The sequence below is a fragment of the Halichoerus grypus genome, chromosome 1, assembly GCF_964656455.1.
Source record: "Halichoerus grypus chromosome 1, mHalGry1.hap1.1, whole genome shotgun sequence".
NCBI classification, from domain to species: Eukaryota; Metazoa; Chordata; class Mammalia; order Carnivora; family Phocidae; genus Halichoerus; species Halichoerus grypus.
The window spans coordinates 101,720,250-101,739,372 of record NC_135712.1 but is presented as its reverse complement, the minus strand read 5'-3'; the positions used below and the strand labels follow the sequence as shown (position 1 = coordinate 101,739,372).

The 19,123-nt window shown below is 38.1% G+C and overlaps 1 protein-coding gene across 3 annotated transcripts in view; it reads right to left on the bottom strand.

Moving 5' to 3' along the window:
- The window catches only part of KPNA4 (karyopherin subunit alpha 4), a 56,609-nt gene extending 38,255 nt beyond the window's left edge, over positions 1-18,354 (bottom strand). Inside the window, exons 1-2 of one of the 3 annotated variants that reach the window (XM_036068548.2) lie at positions 18,107-18,354; positions 17,421-17,558 (exon numbers count right to left, since the gene is read on the bottom strand). In XM_036068548.2, coding sequence (XP_035924441.1) covers positions 17,421-17,504 — 84 coding nt within the window. In that variant the 5' untranslated portion in view covers positions 17,505-17,558; positions 18,107-18,354. The remainder of the gene's footprint in view (positions 1-17,420; positions 17,559-18,106) is intronic. The other 2 variants (XM_036068551.2, XM_036068549.2) reach the window with 2 other exon arrangements.
- Between the last annotated feature and the right edge of the window lie 769 nt (positions 18,355-19,123).

Sequence of the window (19,123 nt, the reverse complement as noted above, 5' to 3'; positions counted from 1 at the left end):
AACTTTAGTAGCCAACAACAAAAAACTGGGTCCTATGTCTCACACACAGAAAATACAACTTGTAAAATGTACTACTTAAAAGATTGTTCAATAAAAGGTAGACTTCTCAGGGACAGGTATCTGTAGTCAAAAAAAAGTTTTTATTAGTAACTATTCCACCTAAAGAAGCGGAATTAAGTTATAATGGGTTTTAACTTCTTTTAAATAAAGTAAAATGTTACATAAATAAAATATTAAATATTAAATATGTACATTTACATAAATATTTTATTTACACCCAAAGAATTTTTTCCCATTACAGTATTGGAGTTTCTGATAATCTGGAACTATTAATAAAGGATTTACCAAACCAATTTAACATTGTAGTAGTAACATAAGCCTTGGGCTATTCCTACCCACAGAAATTTATTTGCAAAGTAAGAGATTTGACAATCTCTTAATTACAGAGCAAGAAAGCAAGTAAAGAATTTTCTTCTCTTGAGGAAAAGCTATTACCTTCAAGGTAAAGAGAAGACTGAATGAACTAGCAGAAAGACATCCTCTGCACCAGCCTGGCAGCATTTACCCATGTTTTTTATTGCAAAAAAGCAAGTCTTAAAAGTGGTATTAGATATTTAGACATTTACCAAGTCACAAGTCCAACTCAAATAGAGGACTTTTATTTCTCTGGGGACCCATGAAAGGGGTATATAAGGCTTATTTTTCTAAGTTTTGACTCATCTTAAAGAGCAGAGTTTTTATATACTACATGCAAATATAATAGTTGTGAATTCACATGACTTACACTGATGCAGTGAGCTGTCAATTAGAATTCCAAAAGGCTGCCAAACTGGCCAAAGACTTATTTATAGGCCAAAGAGCTATCTAAAGGACAAAGGCTGTAAATGGGGGGATGGGGAGAGAGGCAGAGAAAGAGACTGAGTAAGGGGTAGAGTTTAGGCAGATCATCCAGTATTTTTCTATTTCTTTGCTTATAATAAATACAGATACAAAATCCTAAATTCAGCCAAAAGGGGACAAGAAATTATCAAAAAACTCAAACAAGTGAATCTTAGAGAACACAATACAGTTTTTTAATTTAACAAATAATTACTGTGTCTATCACTATCCTAAATTCTAGGGATTAAACTCTTTACTGAGGACAGGGTTCAGTCCTTCCTTTTCCAATTTATGGCCACTTATTTTCTAACTAGTGGCTACTTAATTTCTAAATCACTTTTTACCAATGTATAGCTTTTCTCTATAACTCTAAAAACTACTAGTTTAAGTTATGATGATGTAATAACATACTGTATGAAATTTAAATATTTTAAAATTTTTTGAGTAAAATATGAGGGTTTGGCTGACTCAATCTCACTAGAGAAAATTTCAAAAGTTAGTCATACAGAAGATAAGGAATGTAATACTTTGATTTTATTTCATACAGCCTATCTCCATCCCCTAGGAATGTTAATATTTAGGTAACAGCACCAAAAAAAAAAAAAAAAAAAAAAAAACTTTAAAAGACTAATCAGGCATGAGATATTCTGTGGGATGATGGGATATATTCTAAAACTGGATTGTGGCAATGGTTGCAAACTCTGAAAATTTACTAAAAATCATTGAATTGTACACTTTAAGAGGGTTTTATGCAAGATAAATTGTATCTCAAGAAAATAATTTTTAAACAGTTATATATATACAGAAACATACATAACCTTCCCCTCCCCACAACATGGTTTACTACTGTATTGTTATTTAGAGCTGGCTGCGAAGCATTTACTCAATCAAATATTAATCACCTATTTGTCAAACACTAGAAATACAAAGGTGGACCAGACATAGCATATCCGTGGCTTTGAGGAGGTAGTATTTATGACAGAGAAATATAATAAGATAGTAATAAAGCCTAACATTTAGCAAACATTTGGTGCCAAACACCATTTATAACACATTACTTGATTTTACTCATCTAATGTGTTATAACATGTATATACTCCTCTTGACGGTAGAAAGATTAAAGTAAAAATGAAATATAAGCTGGATCTTTAAGAATAAATGAAAACTCATCTAGAAACAGGCACTCCAAGTAGAAAATGTAGCATATACAAAAAGAGGGGATTATAAAAGATGGTGCATGCAGGATCCGTTGAAGGTCAGAAGGAATAGAAAGGTAGGCAAGGAGCCATATCAATCAATCAGATCATAATCAATCATATAAAGCTAATCTACAGAACAGTTCAGAGAAAAGTTGAGTTACTGGTGTTTTTCAACCCAAATGATCATCACATTTTAAACATACCTGGTAGGTACAATAATTGTTCAAGCCAATAAACATGGTAAACCAATAAAAATGCTAAAAGTGTGTAACTACAAAAGTCTGTTTTAGGGCGTCTGGGTGGCTCAGATCACGATCTCAGGGTCGTGGAATTGAGCCCCGAGTCCAGGCTCCGTGCCCGTGGGGAGTCTGCTTGAGATTCTCTCTCTCCCTCTCCTTCTGTCCCTCCCCCCACTTGCACGCTTGCTCACTCTCTCTCTCAAGTAAATAATCTTTAAAAAAAAAAAAAAGCCTGTTTTCCCATTCCTTTCCACTTTTCCCTCCTTTCATTTCCACTTGAAGCAGCCATCACAGTGCTTATTCATGTGTTTGCCAAATACATGTATGCTGGCAAACTGTATGCGATTAGCAAATAAATTCCAACTTTGTTTATGACATTTCCCATTTATGACAATAAAAGGGAAATTTTAAATGCTTAATGTTAAATGCTTACTCAAACTGATGATTTCTCAAGATGGTATTTATTAATAGTAGTAGTAAAGTTCCATATGCACTACTAGTGATGGGCAAGTCTTCATAAGCAGAATCAAATTCTTACCTCTAACAAGTAAAAAGATTACTCAAGATAGAGTATAAGGTAAGTCTGAAAGTAAATTAAACAGGAGGAGGCCAAATTCAACCGTGGCAAGTTACTGAACAGTTCAAAATAATTCTACTAAACACCACTTTAAAATGATCCTCATCTAAATTATAAGCACTGAAACAATTAGTACATAAATATAATTTAAAAATCACAAAAAATATAAGAAATCGCTAACAACTGTCAACTCCAGGGGCACCTGGGTGGTTCAGTTGGTTGTGTCCGCCTTTGGCTAAGGTCATGATCTCAGGGTCCTGGGATCGAGCCCTGCATCAGGCTCCCCTGCTCAGTAGGGAGTTTGCTTCTCCCTCTCCCTCTGCCCCTCCACCTGCTGTGTGCACGCTCTCTCTCTCAAATAAATAAATAAAACCTTAAGGCAAAAAAAAACAGTTGTTAACTCCAAGGAATGGGATTACAGTGGAGTTTCACTACCAAATATTTGAACAACAGAGAAATGTATTAAATTCAGAAGTTATACATATCTCTTTGGAAAAGTTAGAAAATAAATGTAAGAACAGAAAAAGTTCAATTTCCAGTTTTTTGTATTTGTCTGTCTTGTACAAGATGTGTATGTGTATATATATATACATACACACACATCTTCAGTGTCATATCCAAGAAATCACTGCCCAATCTAATGTCATGAAGTTTCTGTCCTATTCCTTCTCCTAAGAGTTTTGTTTTAGGTCTTACATTTAGGTCCTTGATCCATTTTGAGTTAATTTTTAGTATATGGTGTTAAGTAAGGGTCCAATTTCATTCTTTTGCTTGTGGCCATCAAATTTTCCCAGCCCCATTTTTTGAAAAGACTGTCCTTTACCACTGAATGGTCTTGGCACTCTTGTCAAAAATCTTTGACCATATATGCAAGAGTTTATTTCTAGACTCCCTATTCTATTCTGTAGGTCAATGTTTGGCTTATGTCAATACCACACTGCTTTGATTACTGTAACTTTCAAGTTTTAAATTAGGAAGTGTGAGACCTCCAACTTTCTCTTCTTTTTCAGGATTGTTTTGGTTATTCAGGGTCCCCTGAGATTCCATATGGACTTTCCCATTAAATCTGTAGATCACTTTAGGTAGTACTAACATTTAATAATAGGTCTTCCAACTCATGAACATGGGATACCTTTCCATTTATTTTTGCTCTCTTTCTTTTAGCAACATTTTGCAGTTTTCAGTGTGAAAGTCTTTTACCTCATTAGTTAGGTTTATTCCTAAGTATTTTATACCTTCTGATGATATTGTAACTCAATGTTTCTTAATTTCCTTTTCAAATTGTTCCTTATGAGCAAATGCTGATTTTACATCCTATAACTCTGCCAAATCATTTATTACTTCTAATTTTTTTTTTTTAGGAGGATCATTAGGGTTTTCTACATATAAGATCAAACCGTCTACAGAGAATTTTACTTCCTCCTTTCCAATGTGGATGCCTTTTACTTCTTTTTCTTGCCTAACTGCTCTGGCTAGGACTTTTAGTACCATGTTGAATAGTACTGGTCAAAGTGGACATCCTTCTCTTTCTTCTTACTCTTATACGAAAAGCTTTCAATCTTTCACCATTGAGTGTCATCTGCTGGGGCTTCATATTTGGTCTTTATTATATTGAGGTTGTTTCCTTCTATTCTTAGTTTGTTGAGTGTTTTTATCATGAAAGGGCATTGAATTTTGTCAAATGCTTTTTCTGCATCCATGGACATCAGTGTGTAGTTTTGCGCTTCATTCCATTAATTTAGTACAGTACACTGATTTTCATATATTGAACCATTCCTTACATTCCAGGATTAAATCCCACTTGGTCAGGGTATATATTCCTTTTAAGATGCTGTTGAATTCAGTTTGCTAGTATTTTGAAAATCTCTACAACATTGTTCATCAAGGATATTGGTCTGCAGTTTTCTTGTAGTGTCTTTGGCTTTGGTACCAGAGTAATGCTAGCCTTACAGAATGGATGTGACCTTGTCTTCAGTTTTCTGGAAGAGTTTAAAGGGAATTCTTTAAATGTTTGGTAGAATTCACCAGTGAAGCCATCTGGTCCTGAGCTTTTCTTTGTTGGGAGATTTTTGATTACTGATTCAGTCTCTTTACTAGTTATAGATCTGTTTAGATTTTGTTTCTTCAGGATTCAGTCTTGGTAGGTTGTGTGTTTCTAGGAATTTATCCATTTCATCTAGGTTATCCAATTTGTTTGTGTATACATATCCTTTTGCAATACTCTTTTCTACAAAACACATGACAAGTAAAAACATTTATCTTACATGAGGAAACACTAAAATATGGGTACATAAATAACAACTCTAAGAGTTCAATAAAGGAATGATTGATACAAACTGTTGATGAGGGAAAATTCGAATGCCAGGCTCTGTGATGAGAATTAAGAATAGTGTACAAAATAGATAAGGTCCATATTGAACTGAAGCCTCCAATTCAACTGAGGCTTCAGTTCAACCTGGAAATAGAAATGGCAAGATAAAGGGAAGACGAGAAGGTGCTTCCAATAGGGACCCATAAAAACAAAGAAAGAAAAGCAAAACTGAGTGTTAAAAAAGTTAAGGTGGATTTACCACTCCCTGAAGTGGGAGGAGTCTAAGATGAAGTTATAGAGAAAGGGGAATAAACTAAAAAGGTAAGAATTAATGTGGTCAATATTTAGTGTTCCCCTGTTCCCTAGCATTTATACAGCAAACATTCAAATATCTGCTAAACTCAACTGACAGCCTGAAATACCAAAATTTTGACTGACTTTATACACAACAGGAATCCACTGACATAATGGTGTTCTGGGAAGTTTACTGAACTAAATTCCAATGGTTCTCAGTCTGGGGTGATTTTTGCCACTCGGAACATTTGGCAATTTCTGGAGACAATTTTGGCTTTTACAACTGGGAGGGAGCCTGCTACTGGCATCTTATGGCAGAGACAAGGGATGCTGCTAAAACATTCTACAATGTACAGGATGGTTCCCCGCAACAAAAAATTATTTGGCTCACAGTATCAAAAGTGTCAAGGTGGAGAAAGTTGGCTGTATTCTACTATGAGTTATTCTCCTAAGAACCCAAATTAAGTTCAAATATATTTGGAAAAAAGTACACAAGAAAAAGTAAACATTCTAAAAAATTTAATAGCAGTATGATTATAGAGGATTACTTTATTTTCCCATTTTTCTAAAAAATTTCTACAACTACCATGCCCTTACCATTTCAAGGACAAAAATTACCTTGATTTAAAAAATTTGATTTAGTCACTAATTCTATTTTTTTAAAAGATTTTATTTAGGGCGTCTGGGTGGCTCAGTTAGTTAAGCGACTGCCTTCGGCTCAGGTCATGATCCTGGAGTCCCGGGATCGAGTCCCACATCGGGCTCCCTGCTCAGCAGGGAGTCTGCTTCTCCCTCTGACCCTCCCCCCTCTCATGCTCTCTCTATCTCATTCTCTCTCTCAAATAAATAAATAAAATCTTTAAAAAAAAAAAAGGATTTTATTTATTTGAGAAAGAGCAAAAGCGAGAAAGATCACAGAGGGAGAGGGAGAAGCAGACTTGCTGCCGAGCAGAGCTGGATGTGGGGCCTGATCCCAGGACCCCGAGATCATGACCCAAGCCAAAGGCAGATGCCCAACTGACTGAGCCACCAGGTGCCCCTTAGTCACTAATTCTAATCAGAGTGCACACACACATTTTTTAAAGTTTCATTTAATCCCCTGCCACTGATATGCCAGGCTCAGTAAGGAGAATTAAGACTGGTATACAAAATAGATCCAGGTCTGTATTCTCAGGGAGCTTCTAGTCTGATGGGAGAAATTAACACTGAGTAAATACGCTAACAAATTATGCGGTGTTCTTAATGAAAACAACAAGGGGGGTGGGGTGGGAGGATGGCATCTCTAAATAAGTAACATTGAGGACTCAAAGGATGAGAAATAACCAAGCAGTGAAGGAAAAGGGATGAAGGTAAAAAAAAGAGGGTGGAGAAAGCATTCAGACAGAACAGCATATATGAAGGGCCTAAAAAGAGAGCTACTGAAGTGTTAAGAGTTAGAACAATTAAAAGAAGATGAGAATATAAGTAAGGGAGATAATAAAGTGACAGAGGCAGGAGAAATAGATAGGGACCAGAGCTGGCAAGGCCTTGAAGGTCTCAGTAAAGAGTTTGGAAGCTAAGTGTGGTGGGAAGCTACTAAAGCAGAGAAGGGGCATGACTTCATTTTTTAAAAGAACCATGCTAGTTGTTTTATGAATTGGAGAAGAGCAATAGCAGAAATAAGGTAATCACTATGGAGATTAATAATGGGGTAATAATGATGTGCCTCATATTTTAATAGTGAGTAGAAAGTTAACAGAAAAGAAAGAATGGAGTGACATTAACTAAATAATGTCATACTTACAACCTTGTCTAAAAGAAACTTCTCTTTCCTTGCATTCTTAAAAGCTTAATCAAAGCAAGTACCCATTAGGTAGGATTTTAATTTTACAGAAATTGAGGTTACAAAAAATTATTAAGCTTTTCTAATGGCATATATCTAATGAAATGTAATCCTAGGGGTGCCTGGGTGGCTCAGTTGTTAAGCGTCTGCCTTTGGCTAAGGTCCTGATCCCGGGGTCCTGGGATCGAGCCCCACATCAGGTTCCCTGCTCAGCAGGAAGCCTGCTTCTCCCTCTCCCACTCCCCCTGCTTGTGTTCCTTCTCTTGCTTGGTCTCTGTCAAATAAATAAATAAAAATCTTAAAAAAAAAAAAAATGAAATGTAATCCTAGGTGCTCCCACTCTAAAAAATCAGGCTTTTCCACGAATCTCAAAGGAAGAGTTACTGGACAGTAAACATTTAGGATGTCCTTTCCCTTCATGTTTGAGGTATATTATTCATTGTAGATTTGAGTTTAGAAAAGAAAGGTAAGAAATCTACCACAACACTAGCTCACAGTGGTTGAATATCCCCACAGGGTCAGTTTAGAGCAGGGATCTGAGAGATCTGGACTTGCTAGAATGTAAACTCCATGAGAATTCAGCCTGTGTTATTTATTGTTCTATCCTCACTGCTTACAACCGAACCTCAGACATACAAAATGAGTATTTGCTGAACAAATGAATCCAATAAAGGGAAGGGTAGACGGAGAAGTCAGTAAAAAAGAGATAACAAGAGGTGACCGATTACCTTAGGTAATGAAAAGTTGTCACGGTCCCTATTTCTCTTAAACTTCTTTAAAAAAAATAAAGCTTTATTGAGATATAATTCACACACCATACAATTCACCCACTTGAAGTATACAATTCAGTGGGTTTTAGTATAAAGTTGCACATAAATCACCACCATCTAATTCCAGATCATTGTCTTCACCATAAAAAGTCCATACCCATTAGCAGTCATTCCCCAAGACCTGGGCAACTACTAATCTACTTTCTGTCTCTATGAATTTGCCTATACCGGATATTTCACATAATTGAAATTACAGAATATGTGATCTCTTCTGACTGGCTTCTTTCAGGCAGCAAAATACTTTCAATGTTCATCATGTTGTAGCATGCAGCAGTACTTCATTCCTTTTTATGGCAGAATAGTATTCCATTGTATGCATAGCCAACATTTTGTTTATCCATCATCAGTTGATGGACATTTGGGTTGTCTGGCTTGGCTATTATGGATAATACTATAAACGTTCATGTACAAGCTTCTGTGCAGACCCTTATTTTTAATTCTCTTGGGTTTATACCTAGGGGTGGGATTGCTGGGTCACATGTTCTGTCTAACTTCGAGAACTGCCAAACTACAATCCAAGATGGAATGCACCACTTTATATTCCCATCAGCCATGTAGGAGGGTTGCACTTTCTCTACATCCTCACCAACATTTGTTACTATCTTTTTGTTTACTTACGTTTGTTTTCATATTACTAAAAAACCTATCCTACTAGGTTCAAGTGGTATCTCATTATGGTTTTGATATGCATTTCCCTAATGAGTAATAATGTTGGTGATATTTTTTATTTATTGGTCCTAATTAAGCTTTTTCATCATTTGGGGATAATACTGTTACTGTTTTAAAGCTGGAGAACAAAAGGAAATTGGGAAAAATTATTTAAAACATTAACAGAAAAAATGTGAACACTCTAAGAAGTTGGAGTAAACAGCTGATCAACAGTGAACTCAATTCTAGCTATACTTGTAATATAATGAACTTCCCCACATAATATTCAAAGGCAAAGTAAGGAACCATTGTACATCTATAGCGAAGGGTGCTGCTTTATAATTTTGTCTTTAGTAAATTTTTTCTTCCTTTTTTCTTACTCTGTCATACCCCTCATTCTTGTGGCAAATCTGGGGGTTAAGTGAAAATACCAACATCCCTCTCTATCTAACACACACACAGCTTGTGCTGGCCAATCACAGAACCATATTCCTCTGCCCAAAGTGATTAATTCAGGCGTAAGTATGCAATCAAATCTTGATCAATCTTCCCTAGACTTTCACGAGAACTCTCACCACAATTAATACCAGTTGTAGCCCTGGACTTACTGGGTTATGAAAGCTAATGCTTAAACTAATGTGAGGTGGGTTTCTGTTCCCTGAAACATAACTACATAGTATAAAATTCAGCTTTTTCAGCCTAAAGTTATCAGACTTAACTTTTTTTTTTTTATTTGACAGAGAGAGAGATAGCGAGAGCAGGAACACAAGCAGGGGGAGTGGGAGAGGGAGAAGCAGGCTTCCCACGGAGCAGGGAGCCCGATGTGGGGCTTGATCCCAGGACCCTGGGATCATGACCTGAGCCGAAGGCAGACGCTTAACGACTGAGCCACCCAGGTGCCCCAGACTTAACTTTTAATACTAATAATCAACATGATGAAGGAAGAGTTTAGGGTATACTTAAAGCCACTGTTCTAAAGAGAGCCAAAACATACTGGGTTTCATAGTTACTAAAGAACCAAGAATAATGTAACAATTATTTGAAAATATTAAGACTGTATTTGCTTGCTTTTCTGGACCAGCAACAGCTGAAAGTGACCACAGAGGACCACCATACAGAGGCAGGATGGGTGGCAAAGAGGACAGGGTCATTTAATACAACCAAGTAGACGCTACTTGTAGAAGCTATCAGGATACAACTACCATTAACTAAACAAATTTATGTAATACCTACATTAAGGAATCACAAAGACATGCTATAAAAACTAAAACAAATATTAAGAGTGGATACTGAGCAACTGAAGTTTTCATAAAATAGGAAACTGAGATAGAATATGACTTGCTTTTTAATATTAAAAAATATGTCTACCACCAAATTATGAAATCCCACAAAATCTTAGGATTCTGACTTTTGTTAATAAAAATGTAGTAAAATTCCAGGTTTTTCAGAACACATTATTGAAAATGTCATATATGTTAGGTTTAATGTAAATTAAATTTAGGGCAAAAGTGACAGCTAATCAAATTTTGGTCTAACAGTAAATAAACAGTAATAGAAAAAGCTTAGGTTTTAAGTAGTTAAGCCACTCTTGTATTACCAGCATGTCTATGACCTTAACTCATTTTTCAACACAGGTACTAAACAGTGTGAATCAAAACTACTTTCTGGTTAAATTTACAATCTTGTGGAAAAACAGTTACAAAATACTTACAACCAGAATTACAGAAATGAAGTCAGAAACTAGTAATTTTGCCACAATTTGGTTGAAGCACATAGGAGAAAGGCTTTTACTTGAGTGCTAATGAACGGAAAAGGAAGCCTTCCCCAATTCATGTGATGTGATCTGAATTATGGTACACAGTGGTACAAAAGGAACAGCAAACAAAATGTTATTCTGACAGGGAACACAAGGGGTTATTTGGATATAGTGAACGATGAAGCAAGCTGGAAGAAATAAAAAGAGCCTCCATTCACTCTGTATATACTATATGCCAGGCACTATTAAACATTTAAATGGTTTAGAGAGATTTAAAAAATAAAAATAGAAAATAAATGGTTTAGAGAGATTAAGTTAACTTCCATAACTATTAAATGGAGGAACCAGGGTTCAAATCCAGGTGTAAGTGACTCAACAGTCCATGTTTTTTAACTGTGATACTATAAAGCCTTTAAAGAGCTTTTATCAAAGCGACGGTCACCTCTTACAGAAGAAACACTAATAAACAAAGACAGTGGTTCTCAAAGCGTGATCAATAGATCCCTGTGGGGATACTGAAACCTTTTCAGAGGGTTCGCAGATCAAAACTATTGTCATATTACTACTAATATTTATTATGGTGCTAATATTTGTACAGCAATGAAATGCAGTGGGTAAACTACTGGTGCTTTAGCATGAATTAAAGCAATGTCATCAGGCTGTATGAGTACTCACTGTATTTCAGGTAAAAAAAAAACAACAACAAAAGGCCAGTTCATTCCACTTAATGTACTTGATGAAATAGTAAAAAATTACCTTTATTAAAAACCTGCCTTTTCTTTCTAAAATTTTGTGATAAAATGGGGATTACATATAAACTACTTCTGCAGCATATCCACTTCTGCAGTACGATGACTGTCTCAAGGAAAAAGTTTCTTATGATTGAGTTGCAAATTGAGATACCATTTTTTCATGGAACACCATTTTTACTTGAAAGAATGACTGACAGACAAATTATGGCTATTCAGACAGTGTCTGGCATATGTTTTCAAAAAATGAGCAAAGTGAGCTTATGGCTTCAAGGGAAACAACTTACGGTGTTTCTTGCTAATGATAAAATTTAAGCTTTCAAGTGAAAATAAGAATTTTGGAAAACCTGTTTTTACCACTGTGAGCTTCACAAATTTCCAATATTTAAGATTTTTCTGATGAACTATTTGGTGACACTAATTGCCAATAATTGTGAATTTTCACTGTATAAAAAAATGTGTCAGCATTTGCAAGATCTGCATTACTCTGTGAACTAATATTTTCCAAATGACCAATACATGCTGTTACAAAATCAGGCAATGGCAAAAGATATATTCCAAGTGCAAGACAGACCTATAAATTTTAACATAACAGAGTATGAAAGGCTCACTGATGTGGCTTAAGAGTTCATATTACAACCAAACTTTAAGAAACTATTATTTTGTGGAGTTATGATATAGTATCAAACAAAAATTTCCATATTTATCTGAAGAGGCTATTTAACACCCTCCCTCTCCAACTGCCTGTGTGAAGTTGGATATTCTTCATATACTTCAACCAAAACAGCATTACCATAAAAGATTGAATTCAGAAATAGATAGGACAATCCAACTATCTTTTCTGGCCAAACATAAAAGAGACCTCAAAAAAATGTTAAACACGGCCATTCTTTTCACCAAGTTTTTTGGGTTTTAGAAAATAATTTATTTTTCATTAGAAATTTATGTTTATATAAAATGGCTTCATTATTATTTTTTGAGTTAATATTTTTTAAATTCTTAGTTTTAATTTCTGAAATAAATTTTTTTTGAAATGATAAATTCTTTTTTTAGAAGATTTTATTTATTTGACAGAGAGAGACAGCCAGAGAGGGAACACAAGCAGGGGGCGTGGGAGAGTTCTGGAGAAGCAGGCTTCCCACCAAGCAGGGAGCCCGATGTGGGGCTCCATCCCAGGACCCTGGGATCATGACCTGAGCCGAAGGCAGAAGCTTAATGACTGAGCCACCCAAGCACCCCTGAAATGATAAATATTAATAGAAACCCACAAACAATGCTCTTTGAGGGCCCCTAATTTTTAATAGCATAAACAGGTCTTCAGCCCCCAAAGCTTTGAAAACTTCTGAACTAAGGCCATTAGAAGCACATATATATTGTTCTTATTCAGTAGGTGCCATATAAAAATTGTTCTCACATTAACTGTAAAAAAAAAAGGGAGTCTCCCCTAACCCTGTCTTTTACTAAATCTAAATGGAAAGCCTATAAATGTTTCTCTAGAGTTTAAAGTCCACAAAAGATACACAGTTTCCAAAAATTTCTCTGGGAGAAAAAGGAAACACTTACTGAATACCTATTATACCCCATGGACTATGCTTTCACTATAAACTTTTAAGCAACTTGAGACCTGTGTATCAAGGCTGAAAGAAGTTAAAAACAAGCAATATGGTATGGTATAAATATACAGACTTTACTTTGGACACGTACCTGAATTAAAATCATTCCCTTAAGTGTGATGCTATTAAGTTACTTAACTCTAGGGATTTTTCTTCTATAAAATGAATAATTCCTATTATTAGACTGAGAGAAATGAGAATTCAATTAAAAGCACATACAGTATGTGTTTCAGTGATAGTTCTCTTGTCCAAAACTAAACCAGCAAGTACCAAAATCATCATTCAAGACTAGACTGGACAACAAACTCTCATTTCAGCATTACAGTCCTTAAGTAGATGAATGCTGCTCCAGAAAACATCTGAAAATATTTTGAGGACCCACAGTAACTATCAGATATTAGAGATCAATGCTTAAAAACTACCTACACATTTTTCTAAAGTACTTTCATTCTTTTAAAGTTAAATCACTCCTACAACTCTTCCCAATCTTGTATATATATTCATTTGACATACTAGAGACTATGAAAAACGGAGACATTTTGATAGCTCAAAGAAAATTATCAATGAAGCAATTCTGAAATTGACTGCCTTGTAAAACCAAGAAAGCTGGCAGGAAAGCACAAAAACAATTATTTAATTCCTAACTATACTTCTATCAGGTATTTCATATTGTCACATGCTTGGACTATTATATGAAAAATTAGACTGTAGTTATTTTAAGTATAGTAAATATGTTCCAAGATTTGTGATGAGAGAGGTCAGTGTCTAAAAGTTAACAAGACTTAATAGCTTAACAATGCTTTTCACTCTGTATAGTTACAAACTACCAAAGCCATTTAAGAACAACAAATTAGCTGATCAATTTATCAAACTCTTGCCAACCAAGCAACTGTTTTTTTCCTAAAGTTCAAGCTCACTGCATACTTTTATGTTGTGTGGACAATCACAAGTTTCCAGTCATTTAATATTTTATTATTCTTTTATTTTTAGAGTAAGTCTTTTTCTTAAAGTTGTGTTTTTATATCATCTAATTATTTTCCAACAATTTATGCTCTATTAGAACTTGGATACTCTCAGAACTTCTATAAAAATCACACAGATTATTGGAAAGTCTACAAAAGAATCCCCCCTTTACTTTTAAAACATAAACTAGATGAGCTTTATTTGCTCTATTCTGACAAATATTTTATTTGAAGTTTGGTCACTACCCATTTCCCGTGTTGCGTTCAGTGTACCCTTTCTATGGTTACTTTTCTCAAAGTAATAATGATGATCCTCTACCACACTGCAAGAAAGCAGCCAAGCCTTGAATATCATCTGAGAATTCCCATAAATTATTTTAAATGGATACTGACATATGCCTTCTTTAATGCTTTTGTGTTTCAAGAACTTAGCATGACCACATTTTGGAAGAGCCAGAATGGCAGACTGATAGGTAAGAATGATTATCATTTTGAAAGCTCTGAATCAGTTTCAACTTCTAACACTTAGAAATTATGACTTTAGAAGGGTCAACAGTTCCCTGTGGTCAAACTGCTCTTCAATGAGCAATTACAGAGCTCTACGTTAAAAACTTTCCCCTTCAATTATAAGTTAAATGTAACTTAAGCTCTGTATGGACACAGAGAAAAAACAAAGAGCCAATTGCAAACAAGGGAGTAAAAGAATCAATTACAATGAATCCTATTAAATGACCCTAACCCCCAAGCAGAAAAGCTAAAAGTGATAAAATGCTCAGAGAACTGCTAGGCATCTTCCTAACATTAACCCATTAATTTTCACAACACTCATGAAGCAGATGTCAAGTACCTCTACTTTAACAGATTAAAGAATTGTTAAGACTGAGGGACTCTCTCAAGGTCACAAAGTTAGAGATCACCAGATTACACTAAACTCTAGGACTTTGTACTCTATTTCAAATCAAACAATGTTAGATCAAACTGAAAAATGGTACAATTACCTCATTCTATATGTTGTTCTCTATCTGTGCTGTCCAATAAGAGAGCCAATAGCTTCATGTGGCTATTAAGCAGCTGAAACGTAGCTAGTCCAAACTGAGATATGCTTTAAACATAAAATACAAACTGGATTTTGAAGACTTAATATGAAAAGAATATAAAATAACCCAATTTTTTTTACATTACATTGGTATTTTGGATGTACTGGATTAAATAAAATTCACTGGACAGCAATGGTCCATCCTTTTTTTTAAAGATTTTATTTATTTATTTGAGAGAGAGAGACAGCAACAGAGAGAACTTGTGGGGAGGAGAGGGAGAAGGCGGCTCCCCACTGAGCAGAGAGCCTGACACGGGGCTCCATCCCAGGACCCTGGGATCATGACCTGAGCTGAAGGCAGACGCTAAACCGACTGAGCCACCCAGGCGCCCCAGGTCCATACTTCTTTACAAAAACCTCCCAATGAAACAGATGTCATCATTAAGACCTAAACCAAAAGCAGTATTTTCTTAGATTCTGTTGTAGCAAAACATAGTAACCATATTTGGAGGGGACGGTTATGGGCATATTAAGTATTCTGAGGGGCACAGCCATATATGAAATTAATAAATACACAAAATAGGCCATTCTAGTGTTCTCCAAGGATGATGAAAGAAGTTGCTATCTCATTACAGGTATATGTGACTTTGAATAAGTGAGGAGAAAGTACAATTTCCATTAGAGTCATGTTATTTCCTTAAATGAAAATATCCCTATTCCTTTTGTACACCAGGGTTACCAAAGTCATAAAGGATGCCCATAGGCACTATAAATGTCTCAAAAAAAATCTGGTTAATGTGTATTTATAGTTATTTTTTAAAATCATTTATTATATTGTTCTAATGGGGTCATCACAATCTTGAGTAAACTAATAAGAAATTCACACTAAGAGGAAACACCAATTTACCAAAAAAAAAAAAAAGGGGGGGGGACCCCTTTAGAACAGTTTGGCAGTCCCAGAAAATGTTACACATAAAGTTACCATATGACCCACGAATTCCACTCCACAGTATATAACCAAAGAGAAATGAAAACAGGTCCACACAAAAATGTGTACATAAATGTTCATAGAAGCATTACGCATAATAGCTAAAGAGCGGAAACAATGCAAATGTCCATCAACTGATAAATGGATAAACAAAATGTGGTATATCCATAGGCTGGAATATTATTCAGCATATTTTTCAGCCACAAAAAGGAATGAGGCACTGTTATATTTTTGTTACGTGTGTGAACCTTGAAAGCATTATGCTACCTAAAAGCAGTCAGTCAAAAAAGATCACACATTGTATAACTCCATTTATAGGAAATATCCAGAGTAGGCAAATCTAGACAGAGAGTAATGGGGAACAGAGATTGCTCATGAGTTAGGATTTCTTTTTGGAGTGATAAAAAATTTTCCGAGATTGATTGTGCTAATGGTTGCACAATTATGTGAAAACACCAAAAGCCACTTTAAATAAGTGAATTGTATGGTATATGAATTACAGTTCAATGAAGCTGTCTTAAAAAAAAAAATACAGCCAGAAATGTAGGTGGGGGGAAAGGATTTGAACTTTCCAAGCATCTAACTGCTATTTTGGGGGATTTTGTAATTTGTGGTATTTATGTTTTTAAATTTTGTAATTCTTTTCATTCTAAATATTGATATTAGTAAAAAATTTTCTTCATCACATCATTACACAACTAGGTAAATTTAATGAAAAAATCATAAATTGTACATTTAAAGTGATCTAACATTGTTTGATTTGAAATATGGCATGTGAATCACCTCAGTAAAAATGTTAAAATTTTTTCATTAAAAAAAGGATCACAGGGTAATGTTTCACATTAACCTTAAAACAATCACAGAATTAAGAACCACAGCCCCAGATATTTAATAGATCCTCAAACTATGAAGCCCACTAAAAACAACACAAATTACCTTAGAGATTGAATGGCTTTGTGAAAAGCCCAAAAAATAGTTACTATCTCAGTCAAGCAAATGCTCAAAGTTCAGAAACAGGTGATGGGAATTTCAAGATTTTAGGATAAAAAAGGATAGAGGGACAATATAAAAAATACTACTTGACCACTACTCTTTTAAAAGCTAAACTCCTGATTCAGATACAGGATCCAAGTACTTAAAAAACAAACAAACAAACCCGATTTACCTAGACTCTTAAAACTAAAAGGAAGAAGTCTTCTATCAAAATTCTGTGATTTGTGTGTATGTGTTTTACCCACACACCTCATGTAGCCTAACAACCTCGGGAAAAGCTGTATCGAAGATACTGAAGGTTTTTTTTTTCACCCTTTTAAAATAATAAAACGTGATGGTGCCATTCCATAGCCCACCCCATCCCCCACTACCACCACCAGCAGGTGGAGGGAAAGGATACTGTAGACTAGAGGATGACAGCTTTGTATAACCCTGTGGACTTTATATATAAGAATGCAGCTGGTGGTCTCTCAGGAGGGGATAAAGAGATTTGTGTGCAAGCTGAAATAAGGGGTATTCTTTGCCTGGAAGAGGGCACACCGTGAGCCACATCTTGAATCAGCTATATCCAGAGTAAAACACAGGCCGCTGGAAGGCACTGTTAGCATCACCAGGATGGCCTCTCACGCCGGGGGTGTTTTTTTCAACGGAGAAGTTGACTCCTGTAGTTTGGATATCGGGGGGAGGCAGGGGTAAAGCGGGAGTCGGGAAGACCAGAAAAAATGCCTTTAAGTGGAGACGACTCGGACCCCGCAGGGGAAGTTCCGAGCCCCACTCGGTCGCCACACACTCGTCCCCGCACCTCCCACCGCCCTCCTCGCGGCGCCAGACGTCGCGGCCCGGTGGAAAGCCGGAATCGCCGCCGAAGCCCGGCCGGGGCAGCGCGGCACACGCACGCCTCCTCCGCACTCGCCGCGCCCGGCCTCCCCGCCGCGCGGCCCAGCCCCTCGCCCCCGCGCCGGGCCGGCTCCCCGGGGCAGGCCTAGGCCGCGTCGGCCGTACCCCAGTACCTCGCTCCCGGGCGGAGGTGGACCAGGCCCGACACAAACTTCCCGGCGCGTTCGCAGAGGCGTCACGGACGGGCCGGCCCCCAGCGCCATTCCCCCGCGGCCCGGCGGCGGCACCCGCCCCTACTCCCCACACTCGGGAGTCCCGGCGGAGATCGGCCCGAGGCCCACAGCCCCCACCCCTCCGGCGCCCCCGAGTTTACCTCCAAGTCGCGGCCTTTGTTCTTGAAATTCTTGAGCCGTTGGTTGTCCAGTTTCTCGTTGTCCGCCATGGCCGGGCCGGTGACTCCTTCCCCCGCCCGGGCCCCGCGGGATCCGCCCCAACCACCACGCCGCACCGACACTCCCAGGAACCGGGCCGCCGCCTGAGCTGCAATGCCCGCCGCGCCGCCGCTTCCTTCCTCCTCTCACCTGCCTCCGCCGCGGCCTACTCCTCCTCTCCCCGCCCGCCCCCCCCGCCCTAACCCCAGCGCGACCGCAGCTCGGGCGAAGACAACTGCGGGGCCGGGCGGCGGCAACGGCGGCGGAATGTGCTGCCGGCTGAGAAGGGGGAGGCAGCCTCGATCTGAGGGCCCCGGAGCCGCGACCACGCCCATCACCGCCAGCCCAGTTCTCCGATTGGCCAACCAGGCTCCGGTGCGCTCGACCAATCAAAAAGGACGATGGAGAGCGGGGGCGGAAGAGAAAACGGAAAGGGGAAGAGAGCAGTGTTGGGAGGAAGGGCCGGAGGACTGGAAGGCTGGGAGGGGCGCGGCGGGGGCAGGGCGGGGAGCGACCACGTGCCTGCCGAGCGACCGGGAGGAAGCGAAAGAGAATTGGACAACTTGAGGGGAGGCGGGGAAGGGGAAGGAGAGGCCCGGGAACGAGTTGGTTTGTTCTTGTTGCCGCGCCGCCCCAGACCTCTGTGTTCCAGGATGGAAGCGGAGTTAAAGTATTTTTTTTTCTCCAGCGCGCCTTCTCTTCTAGGGCATTGCTTGCGCGCTCCGTTGGCTTTACAGGAAGTAGGAGCTGCACCTTGGCTCAGTCCGGGTCCGGGCACGCCCGCCCCCTCACCCTCCAAGGTCCATTCCCAGGCTGGGGGTTCCCGCCGTTTGAGGGCCGGGCCGTGGGGTTTGGACCCGCAGGGGTGACGTGCGTTCGGGAGTCGCAGCAGAAAGCGAGAGGGACAGTGGGTGGAAAAGGGAAAGGACGCATTAGGCAAATCTGATTCATCCCTTCAA